Genomic DNA, 17,015 nt, shown 5'->3' with positions numbered 1-17,015 from the left:
ATGTCTGCTACATGATAGAGCAATGTATGAAACAATCTAACTAGGAATTTCTGGTGGTCCTCGTTCAACTATGGCATCAGATCAGGTGACTGATGGGCTGCCAGGTGTCACAGGTAGCTCCCATCCATTCTCCCCTGTGAAAGGTATACACTCCACCCTTCAGGGAAGACAGCCAAACCTGGGATTTTAAAAAAGCAAATCTGTTTCATTGGGGGATTTTTTAATTTTAAGATCCTAAATATCTCTCTCAGTCTGCACCTGAACCCCATTTTTCCCCAGGCGTCCGTAATGTGATCTTGTGTGAAACTAGTGTTCCACTTGAAATGCTGGCATGCTAGCCACAACAGCATTTCAAATATATGTTTACGTATTCAAAAGAGAAGCAGCTCAACCACTATAATAAATTCATACAGAGATTGCCTTCAATTTACGTATCATAATGATAATAACAAATTTATATTCTACAAATTCCTGCCAAGCTAAATTTGGCAAAACCACCCAGATTAGGGAAAACTATGAGAGACTGCTTCCAGTGTGTGTGTGTGTGTGTGTGTGTGTGTGTGTGTGTGTGTACACATGGAGTGAGGTATATCAAATACCGTGAGTTCAAATATAGAGGAAGAAATCAGAGAAAATGAAGGTAAGTTTAGATGCAAAGAAAACCAGGGCATTCTGAATGCCCTGCTCTGGAGCAGTGCTCTGGAGCTCTGGGTAATGCAAGTGATAAGTGGACCCAGTACTGTGTTCACAGGAGGCAAAGCAGAGTAAAATGATGATATGATGGCTTCAACAGACAAGGTGCAGAGGCAGCAAGAGCTTCTGTCACATTAGCATTTTATCAGTGCCTGCAGAACAGTCTGGGACACAGTGTTTTGAAAACACTGCTCTTCATCTTGCTTACAGCCCAGATAATGAATTTCTAAGGCGGCTCCTTTCATTTCTAGTCTCTTATTGCTTTTTGTCTGTACTCAAGTCTATAGATGGAGAGTGGTTCATTCATCCATACAGGCAGGCCCCTGAGCTAAGAGACATGGGGAACAGAAAGATGAGTAAAAGGGCCCACCTACCTAGTACACACAAACCATCACATAACAAAAACACAGGAAGCAATCACAATTTATTGGGAGGAGCGAACCACAAAACTCAAAGACTCACTCATCCTCCCTGGACTTCTGGCCATCAATTTACACTGCTCTCCCTCAGCAACCAGGACCTCAGAGACCAATATGCAGTTTTGCACTGGCCAGCCCACTGAACCATTTACCTAAGCAACTTCTCTATCTCTAGGACAAGAAATGCCTTGTTCCCGTAAGTACTGATGATAGACACAAAATGTAAAGTTTATGAAGTCATGCATTAGGTCCTAAATCCGTAATTTAATCCCTGCTTGGAATCATTAGTTCATGAAAATTAAGCATCAGACAATCTCCAGTTAAATGGTTGAAAATGTTGTAAATGAAATTATGAATTTATATTTCTGAAGTCATTAGGGAATGACAGAGATAAAAGTCACTCTCGAGTGTTTCAATGTAAAATGAAGAGACAAAATATTTATTTCTGTAAGAATATATGATTAATATTTGAATCTGACAGAATGGTGTCCTCTTAAATATTACATGGTCTTGAGAAACATTTATAAAATGAAAATTTAAGTTAAATACTTCAAATGTCTGTCAAAAATTAATTATCTTTCAAAAATACCCCCCTTCCCACTCCTATACCCATTCTTGCCTCCAATTCAGGAAGGCAAATTGAATTTCATTCTGGTCTAATGACAACAGATGGCTTTTATATCAAGCAGTTTGAGTTATCTGACAGCAAACAGTATCCTACTCAAACATTTCTGTTACCTCCTATTAACTAACTACAATACAAAAAGACAACCAACATTCAGCTAGGCAAAGAGGAAAAAAAGAAAAGTCTATTCCCTCAGAAAATAAATTCAAGTATCAAACTAAGAGCCATAGTTTCATGGAAATAGAATTTTCAAGTTTTCTGCTGACTTGAAGTGGTTTTTATAGCTACTAAGCTCTAATATTTTATTTTTGACATGAGTTTTATGTCACTACAGAAGCTTTCTCTTCTTCATTTTTAGCCAGAGAGCTAATCTTGTTAATCCAGGATAAACTGATGAACCAAGAAACAATATTTTCTCTAAATAGGAGAGAAAAGTGAGTATTTCCAGCAGTAGGTAGTACCTGGAAAATTGGAAAACCCATCAGTACAAGGTGTGGTAGCCTACAATCATCTTAGCTATGATGGCTGCTCTTCAATCGTACAATGTTGACTTCTTGGGCCAGTACTTGAAAATAAATAACTGCTAGTCCCTGAAGATAGCCCTTTGCTACAAGATACGCTATGTATTGGAAAAAAAAAACCAGTTACATATTTTTGGTTCAAAAGATGCTGCTGAATATTCTAAGCAACATGGCAACAAGCGCAAATGTATTTTCTCACATTGTCCAAAATACCAGAACCTGTAACGTGTGGATTTTTTTTCCCCTTTCAATTCCCAATGGTTGTCTCTTCACACCCAAATTCCTGGAGTACTTTGTCCCCAGGCTTCTAATAGCTTCCTATTCCATTCCACTCTGTTCTTTCAACTTTAATCTGGATGGTCATCCTGTCTCTTTTCCACTTGTAAACGTTCAATAGCTACTCAGTACACTCAAGAGAAGTTGGAATCTCCTTGGCTTGGCATTCAGGCCCTGGAAAATTTGACCTTGACCCTATTTTTTAATCATGTGTTTGCTTCCCTTTGATATGAATCTCCTTTCTTCATCTGGCAATCTGGTAACAGTTCAACAAAGCAATCCAGAAGCCTTTTTCATCTCTGTTCAGGATAACCTCTGTTCCCTCTTTCCCAACACACATGTAATATCTTCCCCATTTGGATGCCTCTGCTCATCCAAAGTGTTCCCCAAAATTCAAGATCTATCTCAAATTACCCCACAATTTCCTTTCCTTCTCTTGGACCCATATAGTATTTGACATAGGAACCATTATTTGCCACAAAAATCTACAGAGACATTGAGATCATGTATGCCAAAACTTTCATTTTCCACACAAGAGCATATTTTACCCTTGGGCTTTTATATAGTTCCCATCTTACACTTTTTCATATGTCCCATAATAAATATTATAAGCTCAGTAAATATTTTGTAAACGTATTAGAGGATACTTTAATTAATGTACCTTTCACAAATGTATCAAAAATCAGCAGATAATCCCTTTAGTGGAAGGTAAAAGCAGATGATCCCTTTGGAAGAAAAGCAGGGTGTTTGGCAGAGTCCCATAAAAATCACAGCAGTATAAAAATACTGTTTTTAATCACCAGCTGATTTGGGCACACATGACTGTTCCTCATCACATTAGGAAACTTCAGAGAAAAATGAGATTCTCAGATGGGGCAAGCTCAGGGATGGGTTAAGGTGTCTATTTCACGTGATCCTGGGTATTTTTTTTAAGAATATAAGAGCATTATGGTCTATTTACTTGTGTGAGAGGTCATTTTGATTCTTGCTGTGTCAAAATGAGACCCACAACAAAAAAGCCAGGTCAAATGCCATGTACTTCCCAGAAGCTGGCCTGGTTTTTGTTTTATTTATTTCTGGAGCATATATCATCTGTGTGTACAGTATAACACAAAGTGTTTCCAACATGCCTTTTAACAAGTAGCTTCACATCTGATTATTTTCTATAAATCTTACCTAGAGTAACATCTATTGATCACTAACAAAATATAGACATTTTGCAGCATTTAAACACAACTGATTTCATGGACAGTACTCGGGAATGCATTGCTATGAGGCACTTACGCATATTAAAAATGTTATCTTTCAAAAGTATTACTACTGTAAATCACTCTAATGTGAATTTAAGTATTATGCTAATAAATACTACAAAAAAAAAAAGAAAGAAAAAAAGAGTCTCCCCTGGAACAAAAACTTAAGAGATACAAGGTATTTAGGTATTTTCAATTGAATTACATTTCATTGATGTGATCTATATATATTACCAGAGTGTATTTGACAGATAAGAGAAATTAAAATGTAAAATTCCTACCTTGTGTCTGTTTCTTGTTCACTGCATTATCAGCTTTATGTCGTTTCTAAAGTTTAAAAGCAAAAAACAAAAACTATGAAAAAGTGGATGAGATGAATAAAACAAAGTAGCATCTTTATACAAAAAATATTTCTTTTAATTTATGTTTCTCAAGGCTTTTATCCTTTTATACCCATATCAATTTTATAAGCATGCTGGGGTGTGCCGATAAGAAGAATCAGAGGGTATGTGGGAATTTTAAAATTGAAAACACAATCCATAGAATGTTCACATAGTATTCCTCTTCTGGGAGCACAGAGTAGAGTCCTCAGAAGCATCCTACATTATTATACAGGTAAGACTAAAATTTTAATGTACTAGAAAAGGCTGATTTAGCCTTTTACTTAAATAATTCACTTAAAAAAGGCAACTGCCTAAGAGAATTATCTGTAATAACTACCGTTTAATAATGGTACTGAAGTATTTTCAGCTTCTTATGAAATTCCTTATCTAATTAGGCCAAGTACATCTTCCATAATTTAATGGCATGCTGATGTCTGCCAATGACTAGAACCAAACACATATACCATTTTCATAAAGCTTCTTCTATCCACTGCTTCTGAATGGTCCCTTCTCCCCATTATAAACCATTTAATCACAGGATATCCTATTCTCCTTCCTGTTAAAAGCATCAAAAAAAAAAAAAAAAAAGGTAAACAGGTGTGTTAGCCTAAGTCTAAGTGGGTGAGTTTGAAGAGTCACATAAGCCAAGGTTTTGGAGCAGAGAGTAAAAGAAACTAAAGGTCAGAGGAAAGGTGAGAATTTGAGTGGCCAAGGGAAGCTATCTTGTCTATGGTTCAACTAGAGGTTTTTCATAGCTTCTGTCTAAACTTACAGCATCAAGTGTAACACATCAGCCTTGGTTGACGTTGCAGGAAAGTGTTGAATTTAACTAACTCTGAGCTCAAAGATTCTATCATATAAAGCTCAAGGTCAGATTTAGCTGCATATACATGACTTTAAGGTGGGTTGGAATGCACATAAAACAACTGAGTTCCTAATTTTTTCATTTGAGAAGAAATACAGTTTTTAGAATCACAGTACACAAATGACAATACTCTCCAAGAGAAAAGGCCAGAGTTGTGGATTAGCCCTCCTCCCAAACACAGCAATACTCAGGAGGGATGACATAATAGCAGGCAGTGTGAACTCAGTTTAGCCAAACAATCAGCCACTGAACTGTACAAAGTGCAAACAGGGCATTCAAAACGCCTCTGTGGAAGGCTTGTAGAAGATAATTCTTGCCATATCCATATGTAGGAACACACTACAATTCTTTCTCAGAACAAAACACTCACTAACAAAACTGGAATAATGTAGACTTTCATTAGGCAAATTACTGCTTCCAAAAGTAAGCTTATGATTTACCAGCAAATGTTCTTAAATGAATTTTTAAAGTTTGTTTAAATTTGTAGCATTAGGGGCGCCTGGGTGGCTCAGTCAGTTGAGCGTCCGACTTTGGCTCAGGTCAGGATCTTGCTGTTCCTGAGTTCAAGCCCCGCGTCAGGCTCTGTGCTGACAGCTCAGAGCCTGGAGCTTGCTTTGGTTTCTGTGTCTCCCTCTCTCCACCTCCAACCCCCCTCAAAAATAAGTAAACATTAAAAAAAATTCAAATTTGTAGAATCAGTAGAGAATATTTTACAATTGATAAAACTCTAACATACTCTTGTTAGCAATGATCTTAAGAAAATTAGAAAGTAACCCAAAATAAATTTTGGTCCAAAATAATGGTCCAAAGCAAATTTAGATATTTGAATGAAGTACAAATACTTCCAAAACAATGCATATCTATGACAGACAATGGTTAGACTTCCAACTGAAGGAGACAAATAAAAGCTAATTAATGAAACATTCCACTTAAACAGGAAATTTAATCTTAGTGAAACCTAAGGAGATCCTAAACATTACTTTCCATCTACAGAGAATTCTTGTATAGGAGCAGCCCTTTCCTCAGCCTTCCCTCCACAGAATAAATTAGGTTGCTTGCAAGAAACAATTGTGTTGAGTATACATAAGGATCCAGCCAGACAGGCAGGTTCTAACCTTAGTACTGTAAAAAGATCATATCTTTAATCCCAAACAGATCATTATTCCTTCTAAAATGAACAGTTCAAAGAATATTAATGGAGTTACTCTGTGAGTTCAAATAACTCCACTGTCCTATAACGAGAATTCACTTAATGTCACTGAGGGCTCGTGAACTATTTAATATTATCAATATTTAGTTGACAGTGCACCAATAAACTACTGTGTAAATAGTGCCATGAACTTCAGGATACTTAAGTACGTAATGCTGACCACACCCTCCTGGGAGCTGTCTCCTGCTTCCTAAGCATTTATCACATCATTGTCCAGGTGTTCCATCTGTAGCTTGGCCCCTTCTTTGTCTCTTCTCTTGTTACTCAGTGATGGAATTGTTCAAGGCTTATACCCAGCCCTCTTCGCTTCTTATTCTATACTCTCTCCCTGGCTCAGCTCATCCATACCTGCAGTTTCAATTATAATTGATACATACATATTTACCAGCCAACATTCTCACTGGAGCTCCAGATGGTTATATCCAGTTGCCTCCTTGACATCTCCCTCTGGCAGTCTCAGAGGCATCTTGAACTATGACCAAAAAGCAATCTAGGACTTTAACCCCCAAGACGTGGTCCTTGTTTCAGACATGGAACCACATACCATCTACTTGCACAAACCAGGAACTTGAGAGTTAACCTTAGCATTTTCTTCTCCTTCTCACTTCCATCCAATCTATTTCTTATTCATTCAATAATGTTTACAAAACAATATGAGCCAGGCCCTGTTACTGAGGGTAACATCCCTGAGGATGCAGCAGTGAAAAAGCACAAAACTCTTAGTCTTTATGGAGCTTACATTCTAGTGGTTGGAGAGAAAATATGAACAAAATAAGCATGTTGGATGGTGATAAGTCTTGTCAATTCTACTCCTAAATATATATAGAATTCATTTTTCTGTATTGCTTTATCTACAATACCACTCGGTCTCAGACCTCTTCATTTTTTTATAGCAACTACCAGAATATTATTCTAACTAGTCTACCCAAATCCTCTCTTTCCTTACAATCCATTTTCTATATTTTAGTCAAAAGGATATTTGGATGATGACAATACAGTTAGCATTTATTCATCACCTTACTATAACTAGGCATTGTTCTAAGGACTTCAGTGTATCATTTAATTCTTTTGTTTAAATTTTTTTAAAATTTTATTTATTTTTGATAGAGAGAGCACAAGTGGGGGAGGGGCAGAGAGAGAAGGAGACACAGAATCCGAAGCAGGCTCCAGGCTTGGAGCTGTCAGCACAGAGCCCGACGCGGGGCTCGAACTCACAAATTGCGAGATCATGACCTGAGCCAAAGTCGGACGCTCAACTGACTGAGCCACCCAGGTGCCCCAGTGCATCATTTAATTCTTATGATAGCTGATAGCCGGTGTGGTTACTTGATTGTCTGTCTCCTCTACTGGGCTGCAAGTTCCATCATGGCTACTTTTATTCACTAACACATTCCCAGTAGTTGGTCTCTGAATATTGTAGACTTTAAAAAAGCATCTGTTTTATAATGAATAAAGTTAATCAGAGCTTAAGTTAACAAGTGTATAGCAAAGAAGGCATGTTTTCTGTGGTGAATATCATCATTTAGCAACCAACCTTGACCCTTATCATAAGAGTTGACATTTGACACGATGCTTTTTTTTTTTTAAATGAAAAGTTCTCCACTAATTTCAGAATATTTTCAAGTAGGTATTTATGTCATTTGCTACCTGCACATTAAAAACAGGAAACTGCATTTTGTTGAGCTGGGCAAAGCATCAGGTGTTAAAATGCACTGGGTGCATAAGTCTTAGGTGTCTCACCTGGAGTGTTCAATATAAAAGAAGGTTTACTGTAATGTAAGCTGTGTTTTATTCACTGATGAAAGAGTGGCAGACATTACTGGTCTTCACCACTATCTAGTTCTCCTCTATTTTCATGGACACTGAGATTAGCCTCCTTTTTGTTTTGTCACTAGTTCTGGTATCAGACTGTAAGCAGATGTGATGTGCTTTATTTTTGGGGCAAAAACTTCTGGACCTCCATTCTCTCTCCCTCTGCTCTGGTGACCACCAACGTTCCACACAGTAGACCCTTGATTCAGCTGCATCCCTGAGTGACTACATGGTGCGTCCTGCCCTCCCTTCCTCCCAGAAAAAATACCTGCAGTGTCTTTGAGTACGTGAAAAGAAACTTAGGTTTAAGCCACTGATATTTGGGACATGATTACTACTGCAACAAAAGTTCAGCACATCCTATACGTAACCTAGTAAATTCTTGGCACCGAAGTACTGCTTCATACATTTCATTGAAGGAATGGACAAATATATGTATTCACTGCAATTACTGATAAAGATACATTACTGATAAAGATACTCCTTGGGCAATCATCTAAACCATTTGATTTTTTTCCCCCTAGGGAGTACTTTTTCAAACTTTCTATCACCTTACAAGTTGACATAAATGTCTTGTTAAACCATTCTTAAGGACTTATTTTACTCAGTTTTGTTTTTTTCCAGTTTATTTACCTTGTGAGAGAGAGAGAGAGAGAGAGAGTGTGCGCGCGAGCACACATGCATGCGCCCACAAGCAAGGCAGGAGCAGAGAAGGAGGGACAGAAAGAATCCCAAGCAAGCTCCATGCTGGCAGCACAGAGCCCAATGCAGGGCTCGAACTCACAAACCAGGAGATCATGACCTGAGCCCAAATCAAGACTCAGATGCTTAACCAACTGGGCCACCCAGGTGCCCCTATTTTACTCAATTTCTTAACAATGATTTTATTGGAAAAGCACTCCATGTAATACTATTTCTCCCCACAAGTATTATTATATCCTCCAGGAATTGCCTGGCAAGCTGCTTTCTGATAGTACACAATTATTACATTGTGCCAACAAGAGTTCTATTTAAAATAAAAACACCTTTTGGATAATATTTTATTCACCTTTTAATAATATTTATACGTTTCCATAGAGAGGGGTTCTAAAAACCATAGCTAGAGAACTTAGAGGTTTGTTAGAAGGAAAAGAAGAAAGATAGGCAGCTTCCAGCAGGGATGATAATGCAGGGCTCTGGAGCCAAACCTTCTTTTGAATTCTGACAGCCCCAGTTATTAACTGGATGACCCTGAGCAAGTGACCTTGCTCCTCTGTGCCTCCTCTTCCTCATCCGTAAAATGGGAGCAATATCAATAATCCTTTAAAGAGTTGCTGTAAGACTTAAAAATGTAAAGGATATCGAACCAGCACATGGATCCCAGAAGCTCAATAAATGTGATCGATCCTACTGTTGGTGACTTGCCACAATATAGAGGAGCACTGGATGAGACAGAGCTCTGATCCCAACTGCGTTCTTGGACAGGCTCATGACCTCCCTAAACCCCAGTTTCCTTACCTTTAAAACGGGATTAATATCCAACTTTTAAAGGTACTGAAGAAATGAAATGGGAAAAACATGTACAAAAACAACAGCACAATGTCTAGTAAATAACCTATGCTTAATCAAAATTATGTCAAAGAGAGAAAAGGGACTACATAAAGCAAAGAAAGTGACAAATTATAGTAAAGACCGATCCTTATGGACTGCCAAATCCAAGTACAATTTAAAGGATTTAAAGGTAAGTCTGTGTGGAACAATACAGGTAAAAAGAGAGTCCCTGACATTTTCAGTTTGTGGTCCCCTTCAAGCATGTTATTTCCAGGGAAGAGGATAGTGATGTTTTACAGACATGCAAACAGACAACCTCTGTCTATACTCCTACACACTTGGAGGTTTTTGAGACTGATGCTTCAAATGGACATTTGACCCATTTCAAATGAGTCTAGTGAAGCTATGGCTCATGCGTTCTTATGAGTTCCCAATTTGATTCTCTACAGAAATAATATTAATGTTTGTGCAACTTTAAATTGGAGCTTCCCAGAGAATGTCTCAGCCTTTCCTCACCTTACCATCTGACTTGCCTAAGGCCTGACAGAAAGTCATTTCAGATTGGCCAAGTATTTAAAGAGCATAGGAAAAAATACATTCGCTTCCTCAACTGAGGTAGTTAAGATAACGGTAAAACAGAGGAAAAAAGAAAAGTCTGAATTTATTTTGGGGAACTTATTTTATTTTATTTTATTTTATTTTATTTTTAATTTTTTTTTTTAACGTTTATTTATTTTTGAGACAGAGAGAGACAGAGCATGAACGGGGGAGGGGCAGAGGGAGGGAGACACAGAATCTGAAACAGGCTCCAGGCTCTGACCGTCAGCACAGAGCCCGATGCGGGGCTCGAACTCACAGACCGCGAGATAGTGACCTGAGCCGAAGTCGGCCGCTTAACCGACTGAGCCACCTAGGCGCCCCGGGGGAACTTATTTTATAAAAGGGAAATGGACTTCCTCTTTTCTCAGCTACTACAGAATAATAATAAAAATAGCATATATGTTGGTACTTTCTTTTAAGAAAATAAAAGGAAACTTAGAACTACTAATGATGAAAAGGAATCAAAAGTATTTAATAAAGTAAAAACCATGCCTATAAATTAAAAATACATTAAAAGCCCTTTACATTTAGATAATTTGGAGGGTACCATGTTTAACTTGAAATAAAGTTCAAATTGAAAACTGGGCATAATTGAAATTAATGTTCAAATATAGTTTTCTCTCCAAGCCAATTATTACATTTAATTTCTTGGGGCACATGGGTGGCTCAGTCAGTTAAATGTCCAACTTCGGCTCAGGTCATGAGCTCGCAGTTCGTGAGTTCAATCCCCGCATTGGGCTCTGTGCTGACAGCTCAGAGCCTGGAGCCTGCTTCGGATTCTGTGTCTCCCTCTCTCTCTCTGCCCCTTCCCTGCTCACACTCTTTCTGTTTCTCAAAAATAAATAAACACTAAAAAAATGTTTTTAATTAATTTCTTTTATTACTAAACTACAAACATGGAGAACACTCTAACAAGTGGTCTGTAACAGTAAAACTGTAGAAACTAAGAGGAATGAGCTCCAGAATACATTCTACATATTTTTAAGTTGAATAAGCATTTTAAATAGCCTCTGCCAAGAATTAAACTTAAAGAAAAATGTATAAAAATATGTATATAAAATAACCATCACATTTGTTTATGAAAAAAATCAAATACTTACAATATCTTCTATTATCTCTTTGATAGCTGCCACAGCTAAGATAAATAACAGAGGAACCAGTGTTGTGTAGCGACCTGTTGGTGATACATCAGGTATTTGCTATTTGGGGGGGGGGAAAAAAAAGAAATCCAGTGAGAACCAGCAAGTTTATAACATATTTAAAAACAACCCCGTCCTAGTGCCTCTTAAAATATGCTTCAGTGATTTTACTCTCACGGCAGACTAACACTGGGTGAGGCAATTGGCTCGTATCTAGTAAGTGGCTGGAAGAACATGATAGCTCGCTTCATGGCAAGCTGTTGTATGTAGGGGAGTTAAATTAATACCATACCATCTTTAAAACTGATATTTTAAAAACACACTGAACCACATGGGAAAATAGCCACGCATTGCTGTATGGTTAAAGCAGAATGTAAAACATATGTATTATACGATCTTCTTTTTGTAGGCTAAATGAATAAATAATATTTAGGGTTGGGAGGGGCAGGGGGAAAGATGGCCAGGAGAAAATACACCCCAAATTTTAGGGTAGTTGTCTCTGAGTGGTGGAAAAATAATAGTTTTAATTTTTTTACGCTTTGTTGTGTTTTCTTATTATTTTTACAATGAATGTATGCTTTTTAATACAATGAAACTTGTTTTCCCTGAATTACTACTCAATTACAAAAGGAAATGTTTAAAAAAAAATTTTTTTTAATGTTTATTTATTTTTGAGACAGAGAGACAGAGCATGAACGGGGGAGGGTCAGAAAGAGAGGGAGACACAGAATCTGAAACAGGCTCCAGGCTCCGAGCTGTCGGCACAGAGCCCAATGCGGGGCTCGAACTCATGGACCGTGAGATCATGACCTGAGCCAAAGTTGGAGGCTCAACTGACTGAGCCACTCAGGCACCCCAAAAAGAAATGTTTTAAAATGGTAATTCTTATATTCTAAGGTTCAGAACTATTACTGTTACTAAAATAAATTAATATTTAATTACTATTTGAAGAAAAACTTCCCTCCCTCTTTACCATCAAATGTCCTCCCTGCCATATTGAATGTATAGAATGCTAAAAATAAGCTGACAAAAATGAATCAAAAGGCTTGAAGAAGTAGTGGAATTCTGATATTGCCTGCAGCAGGAGTTGGAAATGTCCACCCCAGCCAGCTTGTCTCTCTGTGTTTTAGATGCGCTTCAGGAGATGGGTCATGGGCTTAACAAAAACATTTATTAATATCTGAACACTTGACTTTGAACTAAAGTTTTATGACATGACTTTACCTGCAGCAGTGCAATAAAGAGAAAAAATGAGTTAGCAGCTCTTCTGAACTGAGAGTAGAGAAATCTTGGAAGGAAGGTGATTATGTTGTATTTCGCAGTGCTAGAAAACAAAATGAAAGGTAGCATAAAAAATTAATCCATAATTAGCACCCACATTTACAAAATTCTATTACCATCATATAAAAAATGAGATGGACAGCTGCCCTCTATTTCAACTTGGGAGAATACTGCAAATGGTCATTAACCTAGATGAAAGTAAATGAAAAGACTTATCTAATTAAGTAGTAAGAGTTTAATTTTTCTGCATAATCTCTTTTGTTCTTTTTGGCCGATCATCCTTTTTAACATACTAGGAGTAGCTTACAAAGAAAAGCAACTTTAGTTAGGAGAGTATATAATACACTAATAAAAAATAAAATCTTACCAAAAAATCAGGAATTTGAGCAAGGCCAGAAACTTTTTCTTTTAATATTACTTATTTTTGAGAGAGAGACAGACAGAGACAGAGTGTGAGTGGGAGAGGAGCAGAGAGAGGGAGACACAGAATCCAAAGCAGGTTCCAGGCTCGGAGCTGTCAGCATAGAGCCCACCGTGGGGCTCGAATTCACGAGCCTTGAGATTGTGACCTGAGCCGAAGTCGGACACTTAACCGACTGAGCCACACAGGCGCCCCTGTAATTATTAATATTAAATGGTTATTTCTCAAATCCAGGAATTTGGCCACTGGAGAAACACTGGGCTCGTGAGAGGGGTGATGGGGTACTCACTCCATCCAGAGGCCACTCAGTGAACAGTGTTTACAACGGTGATAATTTTTATGCTGTTGTTGGAAGGCAAATGTACCAGTGCAGGAACGCAACAGCCCTCCATTCCTCAGCACCATACTCAATCTTACAGCTATCAAAAGCCAGAATTTAAAGACTATTTAACCAAAAGGAGTTCTTGGTGAGGGACTGCAAAGGCCTCTTACCAAATCTTGAATTTTGTTAGCCAAATAACTGACTAACAATAACCACTCCTTCTTGTAACAGCTTTACGACAAAGGCATTTACCCATGAGCAGCTTTCGCCATGCAGACACTATACATAGAATTGGTACAGTTGGTAGGGTATGGCTGTTTACCCTTTCTGTTTACCTCCTTCCAGCTTCCAGATTCTTATTAATATCTCCTTATTGACTAGAGGATGCAGAAAACAGCAAATTCACACTGCCTCCAGTAAGTTCTCAAATATGAACCGATTTCACCGAAAGCTCTTGGTGAGCATTTTTGTTTCGGCCAGAGAGGAGAAATGGCCTATCGGGTGTCGCTGTGATGGCTGGCCTGACAAGCCATCTTTGGCAGTTCCTACCTGACTTGGTTATTGCAGAATTTTGTCAGCTGGGGCTGGTTGATGAATATAGTCCGTATTTCCTCCTGGTCAGCCAGTGAAGTCTTCTCTGAAACATCATCTGTCTTCTCATAACCTTGAAGAGAGACAGTCTTTTGATTCAATAAGAAACGTTTCATTTTATCATCCAGACCACAACATACTTCATAACTACTTGAGATTCTAAAATTTGTTCAGAGCTATAAGCTTCTCCCTGATTGGTGTTCTTGTTTCTTTCATAATAGAAAAGGAAAATCCCCACATCTAATATTTCAACTAAAAGTCAGCATTTAATAATCATATAAAAACTGACCCATTTTAAAATCTTTGCAAATTTTGCAAATTCTTACTCATTGTTCCCCCATAAATGGTCAACTTATTTCCTTCTGTTATGTAAGAATCCATCCAAAAGTAACAAAACATTTTAAACTAGTTGACCTTACAGTTTTAGAGAAGAAGAATAAGACAGAGGTAATTCAAAATATATTTAAAAAACTTAAGTATACATATTTAATACCTCTCTGGGATTTTTTTTTCCTTTTTGGGTGAAGACAGAAACAAGATAAACATTAAGGTTTACAGAGGCAACCACCATGTTCTGATATGACCACAACTCACTGTAATCATCTTAATCTTTCCACTAACTGCAATTTATGTTCATAAAGAGCTTCAAATTTCTTAAGACCATTTCAAGTCATCTCAGGGTCATTCCTTCTTTTTATGTTTCTTTTTTTTTAATGTTTTTTTGTTTTTTAGTGTTTATTTTTGAGAGAGAGAGACAGAGTGCAAGCAGGGGAGGGGCAGAAAGAGAGGGAAACACAGAATCTGAAGCAGGCTCCAGGCTCTGAGCTGTTAGCACAGAGCCTGATACAGGGCTCGAACTCATGGACAGTGAGATCATCATGACCTGAGCTGAAGTCGGATGCTTAACTGACTGAACCACGTAGGCGCCCCTAAAAATTTTTTTTTAATGTTTATTTATTTTTGAGAGGCAGAGTGTGAATAGGGGAGGGGCAGAGAGAGGAAGATACAGAATCTGAAGCAGGCTCCAGGCTGGCAGCAAAGAGTCTGATGGCGGGGCTCGAACTCACAAACAGTGAGATCATGACCTGAGCCAAATTCGTCCATTTAACCGACTGAGCTACCCAGGTGCCCCTGTTTATTTATTTATTTTGAGAGACAGAAAGAGAGATAGAGAGAGACAGAAAAAGAGGGATGGAACAAGTGGGGGAAAGGCAGAGAGAGAGGGGGAGAGAGAGTCCTAAGGAGACTCCATAGTGCAGAGTCCAACTCAGGGCTCGATCTCACAAACCATGAGATCCTGACCTGAGCTGAAGTCAAAAGTCAGGCACTTAATGGACTGAGCCACCTAGGCGTCCCTCAGGATCATTCTAACAATGCAACAGATTCAAGCAATTTCAACTGGGTAACGTCTTATCGCAAAGTTGACAACACTTTAAAAATACAAATACATACAAATTCTCAGGGTACCGGGATGGCTCAGTCAGTTGAGCATCTGACTTTAGCTCAGGTCATGTTCTCATGGTTCATGAAATTGAGCTCCATGTCGGGCTCTGTGCTGACAGCTCACAACCTAGAGCCTGGTTCAGATTCTGTGTCTTCTTCTCTCTCTGCCCCTCCCCTGCACGTACTCTCTCTCTCTCTTAAAAATAAATAAACATTAAAAAAAATACATAGAAGTTCTAAAAGAACATAAAACATTAAACTGCTTCTTTTACCTTCTAGTAAGAATTAACTGAGACTAGATTAAATCAGTCCTTACTCCTTTCCTAGAAAGAGCCACCAACAGTATTCTATTAAAAACCCAGTTTTCTTCTCTTTTTATTCAGGCAATTCCAACTCCTCCTATAAAACCTGCTGACAGGGTTTCTTCTTAAGTACTCTAAGATGCTAAGTCAGTGTTTCTTCTCTGTATTCCCATAGCCCTCTGCACTTCCCAGTCCCCAGCAAAACACCCAAATCAGAAGATTTTGTTACTGCCTGCTTCTGAGTCTGTCTCTCCTTCCCAGAATGGGAACTCCCAGAGGCCACACCCAGAGGGTGTGTTACTCATCATCCGAACACCAGTACCAACCAACAGCAGGTACTCAATAAATGTTTGCTGAATAAACACCAAATGACAAAGGAGTGGTTATTTGGCCTTTTCTTTTCTTTTCTTTTTTTTTTTTTTGAGGGCAAGTAAATGCTTCTCCACCCATTGATAAAGAACTAATGGCAGCCAAGTGCTGGTAACAAAATGTATAAGAAAAGCTTGCCTGTGGGGTCTGTTGCTATATGAAACCAGAAAATCACTTAGGCTTTCTACAGAGGTGGGCAACACGAGTATGGGGACGCAGTTGTGTGCAGAGGACGCAACAGAGCTGAAGCATAGACAAAGGGCAAGGTAAAGGCAGTGCGATGTGCTGAAAAAGCACACGGGCAGATCTCGGGAGACCTCTCATGCTGGCGAAGAAGTCTGGAACGCATCCTCTGGTTGGCAGCGAGCCACTGAAAGCTTTCCAAGTAGAGAGGCGCAGAGTGAGGATGGTCACTCTGGAGGCCACATGGCTCCCAAGTGAGTGCTGTCATATCCATTTTACAGTCTGAATGAAGCACACGGGCAGCTTTGCCTCTGCTCACATGGTTAATAACTCTCTTTCACCGCACCACGTTTTAGATACAGGTTTCCCCCCTAGTTTTATATAATCAAAATTTTATATATGGATTGCTATAGACTGGACATTTGCATCTCCCCCAGATTCATATGTAGACAGGTAATCCCAAATTGATGGCATTAGGAGGTGGGACCTTTGGCAGGTGATCAGGTCATGAACCCTTGGGGCTCAGGCAGTGGGATGCCCTGCGCAGGTGTGATACTGAAGGAGGGAGGGAGAGCTGCACTGAAAGCAGGGAGCCAGGCACTCCACCAATGGGAGCTGCCAGTCACCCTGTCCTATCTCTTCAGGGCTCCAGGGAGCTCAGCCACCCAAGCTCCTCCATCAGCAGTGATAGAGAGACCCCGCAGGCACCTGAAGCCCGTTCCCATGATGTCGAAAGCCAGGTGTCACAAGTACCACCTAGCATTTGGCCCAGAATCCCTA

The 17,015-nt window shown here is 38.9% G+C and overlaps 1 protein-coding gene across 3 annotated transcripts in view; it reads right to left on the bottom strand.

The window, feature by feature from the left end:
* Positions 1-17,015, bottom strand: part of ATP8A1 (ATPase phospholipid transporting 8A1) — a 232,815-nt gene that overhangs the window by 184,424 nt on the left and 31,376 nt on the right. For 2 of the 3 annotated variants that reach the window (XM_042984609.1, XM_042984610.1), the window contains exons 2-5: positions 13,897-14,011; positions 12,548-12,647; positions 11,285-11,383; positions 4,066-4,111 (exon numbers count right to left, since the gene is read on the bottom strand). In XM_042984609.1, the coding sequence (XP_042840543.1) occupies positions 4,066-4,111; positions 11,285-11,383; positions 12,548-12,647; positions 13,897-14,011 (360 nt within the window). Of the gene's footprint in view, positions 1-4,065; positions 4,112-11,284; positions 11,384-12,547; positions 12,648-13,896; positions 14,012-17,015 lie in introns of those variants that run through there. The other variant, XM_042984611.1, reaches the window with a different exon arrangement.

The sequence above is a fragment of the Panthera tigris genome, chromosome B1 (genome assembly GCF_018350195.1).
Source record: "Panthera tigris isolate Pti1 chromosome B1, P.tigris_Pti1_mat1.1, whole genome shotgun sequence".
In the NCBI taxonomy this organism is placed as follows: Eukaryota; Metazoa; Chordata; class Mammalia; order Carnivora; family Felidae; genus Panthera; species Panthera tigris.
The sequence above is the reverse complement of the archived record's forward strand: the minus strand, read 5'-3'. Positions and strand labels throughout refer to the sequence as shown.